This window comes from Schistocerca nitens, chromosome 2 (assembly GCF_023898315.1).
Source record: "Schistocerca nitens isolate TAMUIC-IGC-003100 chromosome 2, iqSchNite1.1, whole genome shotgun sequence".
NCBI lineage: Eukaryota > Metazoa > Arthropoda > Insecta > Orthoptera > Acrididae > Schistocerca > Schistocerca nitens.
In genome coordinates, this window is record NC_064615.1 from 490848914 (window position 1) to 490866217 (window position 17304).

At 37.5% G+C, this 17304-nt stretch overlaps 1 protein-coding gene across 10 annotated transcripts in view; it reads left to right on the top strand.

Moving 5' to 3' along the window:
- LOC126236438 (epsin-2) overlaps positions 1–17304 on the top strand; it is a 162464-nt gene that overhangs the window by 81597 nt on the left and 63563 nt on the right. For 8 of the 10 annotated variants that reach the window (XM_049945744.1, XM_049945747.1, XM_049945741.1 and 5 more), the window contains one exon: positions 10545–10722. In XM_049945744.1, the coding sequence (XP_049801701.1) occupies positions 10545–10722 (178 nt within the window). The remainder of the gene's footprint in view (positions 1–10544; positions 10723–17304) is intronic. The other 2 variants (XM_049945743.1, XM_049945750.1) reach the window with 1 other exon arrangement.

A 17304-nucleotide genomic window follows, 5' to 3' on the forward strand; every position in this document is an offset into this window, starting at 1 on the left:
CTTGTCAGGGAATTGTTTATTATCTAATAATGGTTTATTATCTAATAAAAACCGCTGATGTAACTGGAACTGATAACTCTCGGGGAAATAGGAACGTTTTGAAAGCCTGCAGCTGTAATTCATTATTTAAGTAATGAAGTACTGCACTAGTCACGTATTTTTTCATGCTTAGCACGGCGCGTATTGAGAATATTTTCTCGTTGTGAAGTGCAAATACTTAGATAAGTATTTTGTGTTGTGTTTTCATGTGTTCTGCATCTGTCCTGCAGTAGTTTTTAGGTTATCAGGTACTGTGCCTCCTCAGTTGTGCAGAAAACCACACACATGCAAGCTATCACTCACACTGTTTGTGTGACATCGAGGAACAAAAATACATTTGTAAATACTGCACAAAAATGTTTTGCTCAGCATGAAAAAATTCCGTAACAGATGCTGTGTTTATACTAAAAAGTAAGCATTTGAGCAACACAAAAGTGAATGATGGTGTCAGCTAGCGCTACAAGTTGCCAAACGTTGAAACGCGCTAGATATGATTCGACAAAGGTGTCACCATGATCACAACAATCACGAAAATACATTTGCGCAGTAGACACAATTTGGAAACGGTTGTGATTGGTCATAATATCTTTATTAGAACAAACCTAGTTACTTCCATCAGCCCCGAAACCAAGTAGAGCTTGGCAGTGGCGGGAGATACGGCACGAATTGTTCCAACTGTAACACATTTATCGATTCAGATCTGCTGAATATAGCACTCTGGTGTAAAGAAACTTAACCACGTAATATTTACAAACACTACTGGACGGCTAACACCTCTTTTAATGTGAGGTTTAGAGATGTTCCACACTGTGATGCATACTTACTTGACTTGAAAGCTATCATATCAAGAAATTCGTCTCTGAAAAATGGCGTGAAATTTCTAGAGGGGAAAAATTTGCAGAAACTCTAGGAGCAAATGGTAGGATTGATGTTTTAGCATTAACATGGATTCTTTCTCTGTATAGAAAACTTTGGCTGATATGGAGTAACTGCAGGCATATTAGAAATATTAGCATCTGATTCTGAATTAGAAATATATTCTACACTATTTGACTCAACTTCATCAAAACTGAGTTGTATTTGGTGATCACTGGTGCCTCTGGAAGTTCTTATGTGAACATTCTCTGCATATGGACCCCCTCCAAATTGAAGCTGCTGATGTCAAACGCATCTTCAAAGGAAACTGTTCTACCTTGGGTTCCCCTTATGGCTTTATGACTTAAATTGTAGGAGAAACATTTCTTTATATTATGGGATTGGAATTGTTGTACAAGTATGTAAAATATGATGTAGAAGCAAGAAGGCAGATTAAAAATATTTATTGTGTGCAGTGCTATAATTCAGAAACTGCAGGGTGTTCCATTTATATTACGACCACACACATGGGATTTTGTGTGCTGGCCACCGGAGCCGCACTGCTCGACCGAATGCATCCCGTGTCTCCCTGTTAATCCTGCACTATGTGCCATTTCAGCCAGTGTCATTTGAACAGTAAAATGATCATCACAAGTGTAGCAGTGAAGCTTTCAAATGCAACAATGGCAAGATCAAATTACTCCATTCCTCAACAAGAGTTTATATACGATTCATATGAGCGTACAGTGTCTGCTTGTATTGTCTGCAGATAGTTTGAACAGAAGTTTCCAGATGTTTGAATTCAGAGTTGTGATGCAATTCACAAGTTAGTGAATAAATTTCATGAAATGGGAAGTGTTCATGGCAAGAAATGACATAGTGCTCTCAGAAACTCATCTCGATGACATTGTAGCTGCCTGGAAAATTCGCCTAAAAAGTCTCTTTGACATCTTTCACAGCAAACGCAAATTTCTTGCACCTCTGTACAAAGGGCTGGTAAGTTACTTGGGCTAAAACCATATCAAGTAACAGTTGTGCAAGAATTGAAACCTATTGATGCCGCACACAGGATTAGATTTTGCAAATAGCTTCTGAAACAAGTGCATGACAGTGAAATTGGTCGTTTCATCATTCTGTTTTCAGACAATGTTAGGTTCATTTATACAAGTATGAGAATTCCCAAACTGTCAGCGTTGGAGTGCTGATAGACCTACTCTGCTTCATGAATAACTGCTTCATGATCAAATAATAGGAGTGTTGTATGCAGTTAGTGGTGACAGAATAATAGGCCCAGTTTTTTTAATGATGCAGGTAACAGTGAAAGATATGTGCAAAACACTCAACTGTTTTTAATGAATTGAGTAAGAGAATAGAACATCGTGTTCTTTTAACAGGATTCAGTAAGGGCTCATATGGCAAATGGTTTTTTGCATACAATTCACAATGTGTTCCATGGCAGTTATTAGCAACAATATGTAGCTCATTTGAAGCCCCAATTTAACCCTGTGTGATTTTTGTTTGTGAGGAGCACTATGAGGATAAAGTGTACACAACAAATCTGCAATCCTCACAGTAACGCAAGGATAATATCTGAGTGTCAGTTAATTCCATTTCTCAAAGAGAATTATGTCATGTGATGAATAATTTCTTGAGTAGATGTCAGAAATATGCGGAAGTAAAATAACTTGTGCATTTGTTTGCGATTGAAATACAGTAAGACCGCAATAATCCGGCACTTGATAATTCATCAGACCTGATAGTATGGCACTCATCAAAAATTTTTCCTCATTTTTTAGTTCGGCGCGGATGAGACTGACCTGTTATGGCAATGTTCGCTAAATTCAACCCCAATGGGACCTGAGGAGTACAGCACAAAGGACTTTAAGAAGAATAAGGACAGAATAACTGCCTTAGTATGTGGAAGTGCTTCAGGTGGTCATTAAATGGCTTTGTTTATGATTGGGAAATATCTGAAACCTAGACCTCTAAAAATTGTGACACATATGCCGGTGTTACTTAAGGTGCACAGACTAATGCCTGGATGAAAGCAGAGTTGTTCAAAGACTGGTTCTTTTACCATTTCGTTCCAGATGTGAAACAAAATTTTGAAAGAAAGAGGCCTACCTACAAATTCTAATGCGGTTCTCATCCTTACAGTTTGAGCTCAACCTCCAGAGTTGGTGCTTGTGTCAGATAATATTTTTCACACACATCTTTCTGTTAATGTAACATCACTATGTCAACCCATGGACCAAGGGGTCATAAAGAATTTGAAGTGTAGGTACAGAGGAATGTTTGTGCAAAAGCTGCTAAGCTCAGAATGTAAAGAGTTACAACTCATCTTTAACATTAAAGATGCTCTTTTCACAGCTGCAATTGCTTGGACCTCTATAAAATATCCCACTTTGCACAGGGCCTGGAGAAAACTGTGGCCTAAACTGATCGAAGAAGGCAAGATGGAAAGAGGTGTAAGTGATTGTGAGGTGATAACTGATCACTTTAAAACTGTGTGAGTGAGAAATTCTGCATTGAATAATCAACTGAGTGCGTTTTTAGCAGGAGAAGTTGACGAATGGATCGACATTATAAAAAATTTAAGTATTGAAGATTGGATGACTGACGATATGATACTGCGAAGAGTCTTCAGTCCACAGAGGCACCAGAAACTGAGAATGATGAAGAAGAAATATCTACAACTCATATCTCTTGAACTGAAGCTTCAGAAGCCTTAAGCACTCTTGTAATATTCACTGAGAGGAGCCAACAGTACAATGATGTCATGAATTTGCGCATCTTAACAATAATTTTTGTTAAAGAAAGGGGCTCAGTCCAAAAACAAGTTAGTTTCTGCAATGTTCAAGAAGGCTTAGAAGAAAATTTCAGTTAAACCATTAGCAGTAGACTGTTACATTCCATGCCATCGACAGCCTCGGATATCTGTGCTGTCCCTGAAGATAATTAACTGCACAAATCCCTGTAACAGTTTTTATTAATTAGCTTGCTTGATCTCTTCAAATCAGTATTGCTTATTTTATTTAGTAACTGGTGTACAAGAAATTATTAAGTATATTAGACTTTTCTAAAACTTTAAGCCTTAAACTGTTTAAATAGGGCAGTAATGTATTCAACTTTTTATTCTGTTTGGTTTTTACATAGAAGTAATACGCATTTCAGTTTTTTATACTGTAACCACTTCTGTCGTCTTTGGTAAATAAGTTAGTTTACTTGTTTCTTTAGATAGTGCTATAGTTTTTAATAGCTTTTTAAAAGAACCTCAATAATTTGGCATATTTGATAATCTGACATCGACAGATCCCTGAACATGCTGGATTATTGAAGTCCTACTGTATTATGGTAAATTTGTGGGAAATTAAGATTATGTATATATTTTTGCCCACATGAGACAAAAAATCTCATTTCACAGTGATTTGCACTATGTGCGGTGAAACTGGAGTAAGATTGTTGTTAATGTATCTATATTACAAGTATATTAATTTTGTAAATGTGAAGACTTACAAGCAAAATTCGGCACAGTCTGTGCACTACAAACTACTACTTCAACTTCCCATCCTCTATGCCACTCTCTTCTCACAAAAGCTGATCTTGCTGTACTAACATCTGAATCAGCTTCTGTAGAATTGCCTTTAACATCTGAGCACAATGCTATATTTTAGAAAATGTTTGACAAGTGTAAGTGTCAAGTAAATACTGAGCTTTCATAACCACGTAATACACTTTCACAGAAGTATTTGTTTACAATTGAAGTATTATGTTAACTCAAGGAAAAATGAGGTTTACACACACACACACACACACACACACACACACACACACAAAGGGAAAAAGTAATTTCAGAGATTTGCTCTAGATACAATGAGACTGGAGACAGATTACTGCATTACACTATAAAACCACAATAAATTGACTTAATTTTGTAAATGTAAAGATTTACCAGCAAAATTATGACATAGTCCATGCACTGAAACTGAGAGTGCTTTGTGGTTACTTTATCAACCACAAAATACAAGTGCTTCCATCTTGACAATACAATGTAAGTTCATTGTGGCTGCTTTGTTGACCACAGATTGTTACCACACAGTAGTTACCATGCAATAGTTGAATACTACAGAATCATTTACAGGTAACAGATTTCAGAAATTTTGAACGTTATGTGGTGTGGTTAAAATATTGACCATTAACCTATAAAGGATTAAAAGTAAAACACTCAATTACTAGCTCCATGAACAGTCTGTTGCATTGCAAATTTGGAGACCATTATTTAACTTAACATGCTCAAACTGGTTGCACCTACGGTTTTAATGCTTGTTCGTTATCCTCTTTGTAGATGTCTGCCCCATCTTCAAATAAAAATTGTTTGAATTGAATATTATCAATATAACATTATGTGGAGTAATGTCAGTGACCCAGTTAAACTGTCGAAACAACTAAAGTAAATTAATGCCAATAATTAAAACATATTGTCTGAGAATACTTACATTCTTCTTTTATTACTTATATTCTTCTTTTTCCTGGCTTTTATCCCTCGTCTTCATGGGGTCGGCATATTAATTTCCAGGTGTGGCAGTGTTAGCTGTAGAGGATGGCCCTTCCAGTCACTCCACCACGACCCACCTTCCTGGGCCAGACAGAATTTTTGTACTCCCACTTTTACACTTTTCAGGGGACTTAAAAAATGGTGTAAAATGTGGGAAATAATGTTTTAAGCTGTAACAGTTATGTATAGGATACCCCCTTGCGTTTTCACACTGTTTGTGCACATAATATGCATCAAAATACTCATTTCAGGGACTTGTTTATTATCTGATAATGGTTTATTATCTAATAAAAACTGCCGATATAATGGGAACTGTTAATTGGGAAGCAGAAACATATGACTCAATGTCATACGTCATTATCGATGCTTTTGGAACACCTGCAGCTGTCGTTCATTATTTAAATAATGTAGCATTGCATCAGTTAGATATTTTTTCATGCTTAGCACAGTGTGTTTTGAGAATTTTTTCTCGATATCAAGTTCAAATATTTACATAAGTATTTTGTATGGTGTTGGCATATGTGATGTTGTGCATCTCTAGAACTGTAGTCATCTTTTTGAGGTTGTCCTGTAGTGTGCTTCCTCAGTTACGTAGAAATCCACACACACGCAAACTATCACTCACTTTTTTTGTGTGTGTGTGTGTGTGTGTGTGTGTGTGTGTGTGTGTGTGTGTGTGTGTGTAACATCACAAAACATACATAAGTAAATATTTCACTTAACGATGAGAACGTATCCTTGAAGCATGTGTAATTCGCTCTATGTTTAAACCAAAAACATTTGAGCAACACAAATTGAATGGAGGTGTCAACTAGCACTACAAGCGACCAAAAGACAAAACGCTAAATATGGTTTGACAGAGGTGTGATGACGATTAAAACAATCACAAAATTGTGCATGCACTGTAGAGACAGCAACCACCATGCAGAGTAGAGTTTGGCAGCAGCAAGAGCTACAGCATGAATTGTTCAAACTTTTACACGCTTACCAGCTTAAATCCAGTAAGCAGAGCACCCTGGTGTCAAGAAACTTAACCACATAATATTTGGAAACACTACTTGAGGCCAACATCATGCCAGCATCATTTTAGGTCAGTTTTTTTTCCACTAACATTTTTTCATAAATCATAAATCGCGGGAAAATTATAAATATTTTGACACAAAATCGGGTGTGAATTAACATTGTGGACTTAGGAAATTTTATGAGAGTGATAAAAAAATGTTGTAAATGGCGGGAAAAATTTTAATTCTGGGAATGTAAAAGTTTGGTTATACTTTATCTGTATTTAGTGTTATCCTATGTGAAAGTATGTAAATGTTTCCTAAATGTTTGCGTATTGTGTAACAGAACATATCTGGGTACCCACCCAGTATTCAGCTAGTCAGATGTGTGGAAACTGCATACAGGCTGCTTGGTGCCCTGGCCCTCATAGTTAATCTGTCTGGTTGCTTTGATCTGGTGACAGCACTTAACTGAACCCTGGGAATGCCATACTATTATGTGCAGCTATCCAGGCAGGTTCATCTGAGAAAACTTATAAAATGTCTAAATGAGAAATTGATTAAATATTTTAATCCAAAGAAGGAAAGTAAATTTAAGTCAGTTGTTAATAGAAGGAACATTTACAAGTGATTGCACTGTAAACACTAAATAATCATTGAAAATGTAATTGTATGTTTTATGTCATAATAGGGTATCGACAATGTTTTTGTAGATAGTACTTCTACGTGCATACATTTATGTTATGTTAAAGTACGTAGCACCATTGGGTGCAAACATTATATTGTTTTCCAATCCTTAGCATTATTCTAATTGCTGGTAGTAGGTGAGCAGTAGTCATAAAGTTTTGATTATCAATGTAAAAAATTAGTTATGTAATTAATTTTTTGTTTGTTTACAGGTATGTGTCTGCAGTCCTGGTACACATTGAAATCCCTATGCCATAGTACTGTAGAACGTGGCTAGAGAATGCAAAATAAAATGGCACTACCCTTTGATAAAGTGCTGTATCATACAATAATTATTTTTCTATATTTAAAGGGAAATAATGCTGCAAGTGTCTGTGTGGAATTGGTGAAAGTTTACAGCAACAATGCACAATCTTATTGGGACACAGTGGTTAGGTGGCACAGGCACTCCCAGTGTAGTTGAACAAGTCTGAATGAAAGAATGAAGTGGCTAACCATCTCTCTTGGAAGAACCAGTAATCACATGAAAAGTACAGGTCCTGTTGCTTAAAGACCACAATCGAGGCAGTAGAGCAAAAATTAAATTCAATCATGGATCAGTTTTCATCATAAACAACATTTTGAAAAGGAAAATTGTGCCTGCCCACTAGATTCCACAACTGCTGATATTGATTTTAAAAAATCCTGCTGAACTGAGGCTTCAGTGAAATTGTTTTAGCTGTGTCAGGCCAATCCACATGACTTCTTTAGCCCGCCTAATCACCATGTTCTGGGTGTATCACGGGGGTGGATAGCCGTGGTGTAATGCTAACAGATTATGCTGGTAGGGATGCAAACTGTCACAGAAACGTACTGCCAAAATTTCCTGATGGGCGTACAGCAAGCTGTTAGGGGAAGCTGTACAAGGGGGTGTTTTTGCTCAAGGATGATGCTCAGCTTATCTTGCGCAGGACAGTGTCTCTTCTTTGTGTTATCAGATTTGGTCTAATTTCCCAGATCCTCCTATTGTAGGATCCTGTGACTTAATCTTTCTTCAGATGAAGCAACAATTGTGTAGTCGGAATTTCCAGAGTAACAACAAGATTATTTTCGAGGTAGAACATTTCCCGATCATTCAAAATGTTGACTACTATAACCACGGTCTCTGCTAAGTCATCCATGATTGGGAAAAATGACTCACATTGAGGGGTGAATAAGGAGGGAGGGGTTGGGGGGGGGGGGGGAGAAGGAGGGAGAGAGAGACTAACACTGTCATCAAGTTTGATGGTCACAGCCAGATGGGTAGTTACTTAAAACTTTGTCTTCACCTGTACTTGTTTCCCTACACCTGTATATATATTAAAATTTACGCATCTCTTCTCTCTTTTCTGTTAAAACAGTTCTTATCATGTAATTTCATAAGTGTTTCAGAACTACTTTACTACCTCTGATTATTCCACAAAACTGGGAATGTTAATCTAATCTGTTCTTTCCTATGCGTGTGCTGCCACTTCACAATATCAACTGTCTGGTGAGTGTTAGCTCACTTTAAATAACATATCCTTTCAGAAACCATTTTGTGTAATATTACTTTTGCTAGCTTTATTATGATATTTCTCAAAATTTGTAACTATAGCTGTATTATCTCATTATCTCTCTTTGTATATTTTTTTTGTTCACATACATTTAGATATATTTTTTCCACGTGGAATGTTTCCCTCTGTTATATACATTTATCTATAGTTATACATTGTATCATACATATTATCGTATTGTTGTTGGTTCTTGAAATATTAACCATAATGCACTTTTTCTTGCTTATAGTGTCATGCAATCTTTCTATAGTTTCACATCTTTAGTTTGCTTGCATTATATTGCCTCATCATTTTATACAGTTCAAATTGTAAAAATGAATTGTGTTTCTGTTGAAGCTGCCTCTTTATATTCTGTTGAAGCTGCCTCTTTATATGAAAAGTCACCCTAAAATGTTTAAAAATTGCTGGATTGTGATTTTTTAAGGAAAACACTTTACAGCAGAATGTTTAAATAGTGTGCTGCAAGAAACTCCATAGTCACTGCAAGCTGTTCAGTTCTGTCAGTTACAGTGTCGAAAAGAAGTATTTCCACTTGAGGTTTCGTTGTGTTTTCAAATTGTAACTCTCCACCTTTAGTATTTGCATTTAGCATTTGGGTATTCTCCTGACCTTGTCATGACCCATTTTTGGTCAACAGATTTAGATATTTAAGAGATTATCTTGAAAATGATATTTGATCCAGACACCCACCAAGATCCATTATTGAGAACAGTCGCTTTTGTGCTTTGAGAATGATTAAATTATAAGAGTTTACATGACTTTTCATGCCAGGACAGCCTACAGTTCTTTCTAATTGAGAAACAAGATTCAGCATGTGTGAAAAGATATTTGATTGATATAAAGTCAACGACGTCAAAATCAGTATTTGACCCATAGATTGACAGTTAAATGTGTCTCTCCCCTAATCATGACTACCAAACAAAAAGTTTGGGTGAGACAATATCAACTTTATTCTTTGCAAGTGACTACTTCACAAAAGGCACGTACAAAATCAGAAGTGCACTTAAGGCACACGTTTTGTAAGGCAACCTGAATGCTGATTCTTCTGTATGAATCTTAACAGCTGTATCTAGTGCCATATAATTTCTCTCACTACACAAAAGAGAAAGAAACCATGTGTGGACATTGTTGAGTACCAAAAAGTGGGTTGGGTTTACATGATAAAGCATTATTGTACATCGTCACAGTGAGTTATTTTGTAAATGATTTACTTACTGGTTTGAATGAACTTATTGACGCATAAACTGTGGAGACGAATACTTTGAAATGATGTGTAAGTTCGGTTTTGGATGTGCTTTTTCTCAAACACTGATAGCAACTCTACATGAATTGTGTGCTGTAATTGTGTACTTCAGTTAACCATTTCGACACTCTTGAATGGTTATCAGGATGATTTACACACAGTGTTATTAGAGTAACCGCCAAAAATTGAAAAGTAAAACATTTGCTTTTAAGTTTTTTTGCATTTAAAATTATCTATGACCAAACTAATATTAACTGTTGTTTCATAGTACTTTTAAGAAGCTAATTCTCCCCCCCCCCCCCCCCCCCAAAAAAAAAGAAAGTGCAGCTAACAGAAAAAGATGACCAACACAAAAAATATTTTGCATTCATTTGTTACAAAGTCAAAACAGATTTATAGTTAATATATTTTGTTGCAAGCTATAACATTCCTCCTCGTGCTTCGATGATGGAGAATTTGGCATTGTTTTCCCTTAGCAAGTATCTGAGCCATGTAAGCTCTTCTATTCTGAATAAGTGCATAAGTAATTTAGGTATAATGTGCAGTCCGTGTACACAGTAGGCAATTTGTACACTGTTCGTGTGTTATAGGTGGGCCCTCTTCTTCAGAATTGGAAACGGCACGGCCACAGACAGTGGGCGAGGAAGAACTGCAGCTACAGCTAGCTCTGGCCATGTCCCGCGAGGAAGCTGAACAAGAGGAACAGCGACGCCGTTCAGACGATGTGAGGCTACAACTTGCTTTATCACAGTCAGAAGAAGAGTTCAAGTAAGTGGCCTTCAAAATTGTCAGACAAACTTGTATAATAACTCTTAATAACATGTTTACTGTGGAGTTTCCTAGAGCACAGCTTTTTCCCTACATTTCTGTATCCTTCTCACTGAAAATTTGATGTTATCCACAACATGAACTGAATCCACCAAAAGATTCTTATTCACTATTTACCACTAATATCCTGATGACTACCTGAGTATTATTAATCACTGTTGAACTGACATTGTGGGCACGCACAGAAGTTGAGTGGTTTGTATCTTGAGCTAGTTTGACAAAAAAATTCAAAATGATATATCCTTGAAACCTTCTGACTTGCTTTCTCTTCACATTGTCCCTCTCACCAGCTTCAGTGCATAACCTCTTTTCTGAATCGCAATATTCATGCTTACACTAGTGTCAGCTGCACATCCTTTGGCTGTAGTTTCCACAATGGGATTGGCAAGTTTAACCGTTGTTTTAGTGGATAAATACTTCTCTAAATTTGTTGTCTTGCGGAATGGCTAACCAGTACTTACCTTGAGGATTCCAAGTTCTTAGTATTACTGATAGACACACACAAAAGTACAAGAAACTATCCTAGCTTTTGGGGCTATTAGTCCCTACAGTGAGGAGGAAAGTGATGTAGGTTGGAAAAGGATAGAAAGTAAAGGAAGAGCAAGTCAGTCAGACCACACAGTGGATAGGGACCCATATGTTAGGAGGGTGAAGGGAGGCGTAAACTCAGAACGGTGAGTAATGAAGGGGGTTTATACGGGTACAAAGATAGAAAATGTTCAAACGTGTTGGGTCCCGTAAACCGATATGGTCTTCCTATTAGAGATCAGCATCAGCCATTTGATGCTCGCTCGAATTGCTCAGGGCATGTGCTACTCAAAAGCCTGGCAGATTTCAGTACAAGGTGTATATGCCCCAGGAAATCTGGGACAACATGGGAATATTTTCATCCAGAGAAATTCTGGGAATGTTTTAAAGTTTTGGGAATTTTTCCTTGTTATAGTTTTCAGTTATATTTTTGTAATTTTGACTGACTAGAAGCGATACTCAAACAAAGAATTTTACTTACGCTTGCTACTGTAGAATAATACTGCAGCAGTAAAACATAAATGAAAGAATAACCCCAAAATAAAACTTTAGTTGCAAAGAAAATATGTCTGAGGATTTAGGACAGAGACGGTACAATACTTTGTAAAAACAAACTGCTTTATATGAGTGTGACATCACAACTGTTAATATTTATAAGAGGTCATGGGAAAATATTGCGAATGGTGGTTTGAAATGCATTACTTTCAAAGTAAATTTCTGTTTACGCAAGATGAATTGTGTTATGTGTGAGAATTTGTGATGAATTTCTAGAATCGTGGAGTGTTTGGCTCTCATCCAGAACTTAACACTTTGATGACCCGCCACTTAGAAAAATTTTGGGCCCAGAAGATCAGCCATTATTTAAAATTTTAATGGGACGTTTGTGTTTGATATATGTTAAAGGGTAACACACACTAAAATAGACTATCCTTCAAGGTTAGTTTTTTGTATTTTAGTTCTTTCATACATTACAAATTGTGGAATGATGATGGCAAAAAGTATAATTATACTTTTAAAAAAGTGTGAGATTAGTTCTTGAGCAATTTCACATGTATTTGCTTTTCTCTAGAAAAGTTGAAGTACTTGATGTAACATGTATTCAGCCACCCACAGAATGTTCAGTGCAGTGAAATTTATATGTGTCTTTTCAGAAATATTCAATTGTTGCAATTTAAGCTGTGCTCTTAGAATCCTGCCTAGCCACACCCTTTGGAAAAAAAAAAAAAAGCACAGAATTTTTGACGGCCAATATTGTATGTGAAAGCTTAGCTTTTCTTGTAGCTGTGCTTTATGTGCATTAATTCAAACCACTAATTTTTCCTATTTGTGTGTTTGTGGTACTTAAAGAGTGACGTTGCTATTGACTGACTACATCACATGTCCTATGCTCTCAATATCTGCTGTCGTTGACTGGCAAGATCATGAATATGAGCTATGACTGGCTGACAAAAGCGCATTGCAATCCCTGTTTCAGTGCTTCAGAAGCTACTGTGCTGTATTTGGTGGAATTCGTATTTATACATTCATAATATGAAATGCGCGGTGTACATGTTGCCGCATTCAGAGATCCTTCCAAAATGCATTGCTTTTTTTGTGGGTTTTGTTTCCTAAAGTGCTGGGAAATTCTACAACAATGTATGGAATCTTTACAGTTCAGAGCATTTATAAGTTTCACAGCTGCAGAGGGGAAACTATATTGTCTTGTAAGACAGAAAAAAATCTACTTTCATCTGGGGTACGGTGCTTTTTCACCCGGGAAAAAGTACATTTTTAGCCAGCAAATCCAGGAATTTTTTCCTTTGGGTTCAGGGAGCTATTACACTCGACTTCCTTTAGGCTCATTCAAGCATCGCATGCTCAAATGGCCCAACCACCTACCGTAGTTACTCGATTGCCACTTACAAGAGAGAGGCAAAGACACGGCTAACCGATTTGGTTTTGATTGGGCTGGTCACCTGTTGACAACCTAAAATGAAAGACTGGAAGATGTTTTGGCTCAACTAGCCCTGTTTTTGAGGAAACCAGCCCTAAAGTTCATGACATGCAAGCGACTCACAACTGACGAGATCAATAGGTAATTCAAAACTAAGCATTTTTCTTTGTGTATAATGTTTGCAAATCCGTAGAAATGGGGGAAAGAGACTCTTTTGACTGCTGGTTATGTATCCATAACCTTCAAGCTGTGAAACGAAGGCACCGCTGGCGTAGCAACCAGGGCATTCTGGCTGGGAAACCTGTTGTAAAGTACCAAGTACCAAATACTCCCCCTTCCCCCCACCCTCACGAAATTGACAGGAGTAGGAAGGGTAATAAGGTAAGTAAATCAATAAGGAAAAGTAACAATGCAGGCAAATAAATTTTTCATCACATGGATTAGTAAAGACCAAAACAGTGTCTAGAATATTGTTGTTTGTAATTTTCCTGTGTTTATAAGGAACTGTGAAGCGGTCAGTTGTTAAACCAGCTCATTAAAAATGTTTATATCAGTTGGTCCAAAACCAATAAATCGACATATGGAATTAACTAAATATATGTTGAAAACAATTTAAAACTATACAGTGCTGATAACAAGTTTTGGTCCGATAATGGATTCTTGGAGTGAACAGAGCAGTAATGTACGATTGAAGTTTTTTAGATGGCAAGGATCAACCAACTTGCATGATTGAAGTAACAAGACACAATCTGCACACCTGTTTGCAATCCATGTGAGGGGAGATGATGGAGCGAAAATATCTTATCATTTTAGGTTTTGCACAAATGACCTGCCAAATATGATCCTAATCATTTGGCCATGGCTGAGGCCTTCCCCTTGCCAGTTGCCCACTGCAGTAACGTGGCACATGAACACGAATCGAAGTATAGCGTCAAAGTGAAACTTTATTTGAAAGAACATGTCTGGAGTTCAAAAGGTGATAGTTAGCAGTGTTTGGAAGTGGCAAGCGCTCTGTTCTCCTGCATTGCAGGTCCATCACCACATATCTGAAGATTCATGTGTGCAACAAGGGTTAGTTCTGAAATATTACCAGTTTCTATGTAAGCGGTGGTAACTAAAAGTGTGTAGAAAGGTTATGGCAGATATGTGGATCGAAACATATTGGGAAAAGAGTTAACCTGTCTATTACTGCACACTTCATGAAGATTAAAAAAGCTCCGTCTTTAGGCCACAAGTGGCCCTTCCGGGACCGTCCGGCCGCCGTGTCATCTTCCGAGGAGGATGCGGATAAGGAGGGGCGTGTGGTCAGCACACCGCACTCCCGACCGTTAGGACGGTATTCTTTGACCGAAGCCGCTACTAATCGGTCGAGTAGCTCCTCAATTGGCATCACGAGGCTGAGTGCACCCCGAAAAATGGCAACAGCACATGGCGGCGGGACGGTGACCCATCCAAGCGCCGGCCACGCCCGACAGCGCTTAACTTCGGTGATCTCACGGGAACCGGTGTAGCCACTGCGGCAAGGCCGTTGCCTTCATGAAGATTAGGCAGTACAAAATATGGTATTGGTGACAACCTGCTTTTCTGAGAAGAAAACTTGGGGAATTTATTAAGAATTGGCTTGAAGAAACTTTACTTAATATGAGAGTAAATCTACAGCATCTTGTTAAGACTTCAGTTGTCACTGGCCACGACACTAATACTTGCAAGGCATTGCAATCCTTTCAGTGTTATGCACACATTACACATGTTTTGAACACAGTTCTGAAACACCTTTTTGATGATGATTACGTGAAAAATAAGGTTGCAGTGGCTTACTTCATTATTTATGCTACCAGAGACACAGTCCGTTTCACAAAGAATAATTGTGATGAATTCAGTACAGAAATGGTTGAAACAAGAAATAAAGACTAGATGGAAGAGCTTCTTTAGAATACTGTAGCCTTTGGTTAGGCAGTACAATAAAATCATGAAAATGATTCCGGAGAAAGGTTTCTCCAAAAAACCTTCTGGTTATGGCAATGCTGCAAAATAACTCGTAACATTTGTAGAGCTATTCAGAGATGGAATAGAAATACTTGAAGGTGAGAAGCATCCTACAATTCAGTTTGTGTTGTTATGGGTGCATAAACTAAAAAGTCATTGTAACGCAGGTCCTGAGGATATAGAAGTATGTCTTAATTACAGTAAACCCAATTTTCCCATTTGACACATGCTCTGTGTCCAGCAAATGAAAATTGTATTTAATTGCAGATCGCCATTTTCTGTGTAACATGTATTTGACAGTGCAGTACAACTGCCGTATATCGTCTGTTAACTGTAGACAATACTAGTGCTGAACCAATGCTGCCTCCATCTCATAGAACAGAACGTCAAAATTCAGACATTGCATACAGTAGCAACAATTCTGTGGCTGCTCTTTCAGTTATTAAAAATTATGTCTATTTCTCATAGAAATGAGATGTTAAATACAGTGCATCAAATTTGTGATGAAATAATAGTTCCAGTAAGTTAAAACACAGTTATAATGTTTCTGTTTTTGTGATATCTGTAAGGGTTTATTTCAGACAACAAAGAGCGTGTCATCCGTGCTCACCAACCAAAATATGTGGTCTCTGTTTTCGGAGTGGCTAGACTGTGGGCCATGTCATACTCAATCTACCTTTGATTTGTGTATAACCCAGGTGGATAGTGGTAATGACGGCAATCCACTTGTGAGGTGGATGCATAACAGTATTCTTACCCAAACTATCTAATTTACCGAAGAATGTTCTCTGTTTCCGTCTCAAATGTGACTAGCATAAGAAATTACAGTCAGCAGTTACAGTCAGCATGGAAACTTTATCTCAGTCAGATAACCAGACGTGACCTGAAAGGAGTCAATGATATCCTGACATTTGATTGTAATTAGACCACTAACAGAGAATAAATGGAGACCATTTCTTTTCTGTTATACTTCTAATTTTGTAGGTGGTAAAATTCACAAAGGTAAATTTGAATCTATAAAGCAGATGGTGTTATAAAAAGTAGTAATGTCATATTTCATTTCGAGACTGATCATTGTTACAGATGTTGATAGTTACTTAGTTTTCCTGTGAAACTTTCAACTGTACCCAAATTTCATTATTATGCATAAAGCAAGATTTTTTTAAGGATCATAATGGTGTCATGATTGGACACTACTATCCAGAAATATATCTGTACTGCATAAATAAATTGATATGAGTGTAGTTCAGTCAGCTGGCGGAAGTACTGTAGAAGCAACAACAGACTGAGAGGCCTCTGTCTGCGTGTGTCATTCGACCAGAGCCTGCTTGATCAGAGCATTGATACTCGTGCACATCATGCCTGAGCATGAGACCTCAACACACTCAGTTTGCAGACCGTGCAATCTGGTGCCCATTATGGTTCTTTATGTTGATAGAGGGGATTTGGTGTAGATTGGATGGATGTAGGTAATGGAAACTATTGTACTACCTGCCCATTATTTACATGTGTGGGTAAAATTTAAGTATATTTTTAAATCAGATAAAAACAAAATTTGAACTTTTTAAAATAAAATCTACAGAATAAGTAGGTTTGTGTGTGTGTGTGTGTGTGTGTGTGTGTGTGTGTGTGTGTGTGTGAGTGTGTGTGTGTGTGCGCGTGTGTGTGTGTGCGCGTGTGTGTGTGTGGGGGGGGGGGGGGGGGTCGGGAATTAGGTTAATCTTAAATGATAAAACAACAAGGCTCAAAATAGAAATGTGCAGCAGCAGTAGTAATGGTGTTGTCTTGAGTGCTGCGCAATTTCTGTACTAATAAAAATTATTATTATTATTATCATCATCATCATCATCGTAATAAACCATGTTCGTCTCTCCTGATCATCACAACAGGTGGGTTCGTCTTAATAGTGGGGTGAGTGACCTCCCTTGCCTTCTAACTTTCTAACTTACACAGACCTACTCCTCGTTCCTCCCCAAGGAAGAGGAGCTATTAGTCCTGGAAGCTATAATAATTTCTTGTGCTTTTATGTGCCTATCAGCTCTTGAAGGAGAGTACCATTCTGTTTCACAATTTTA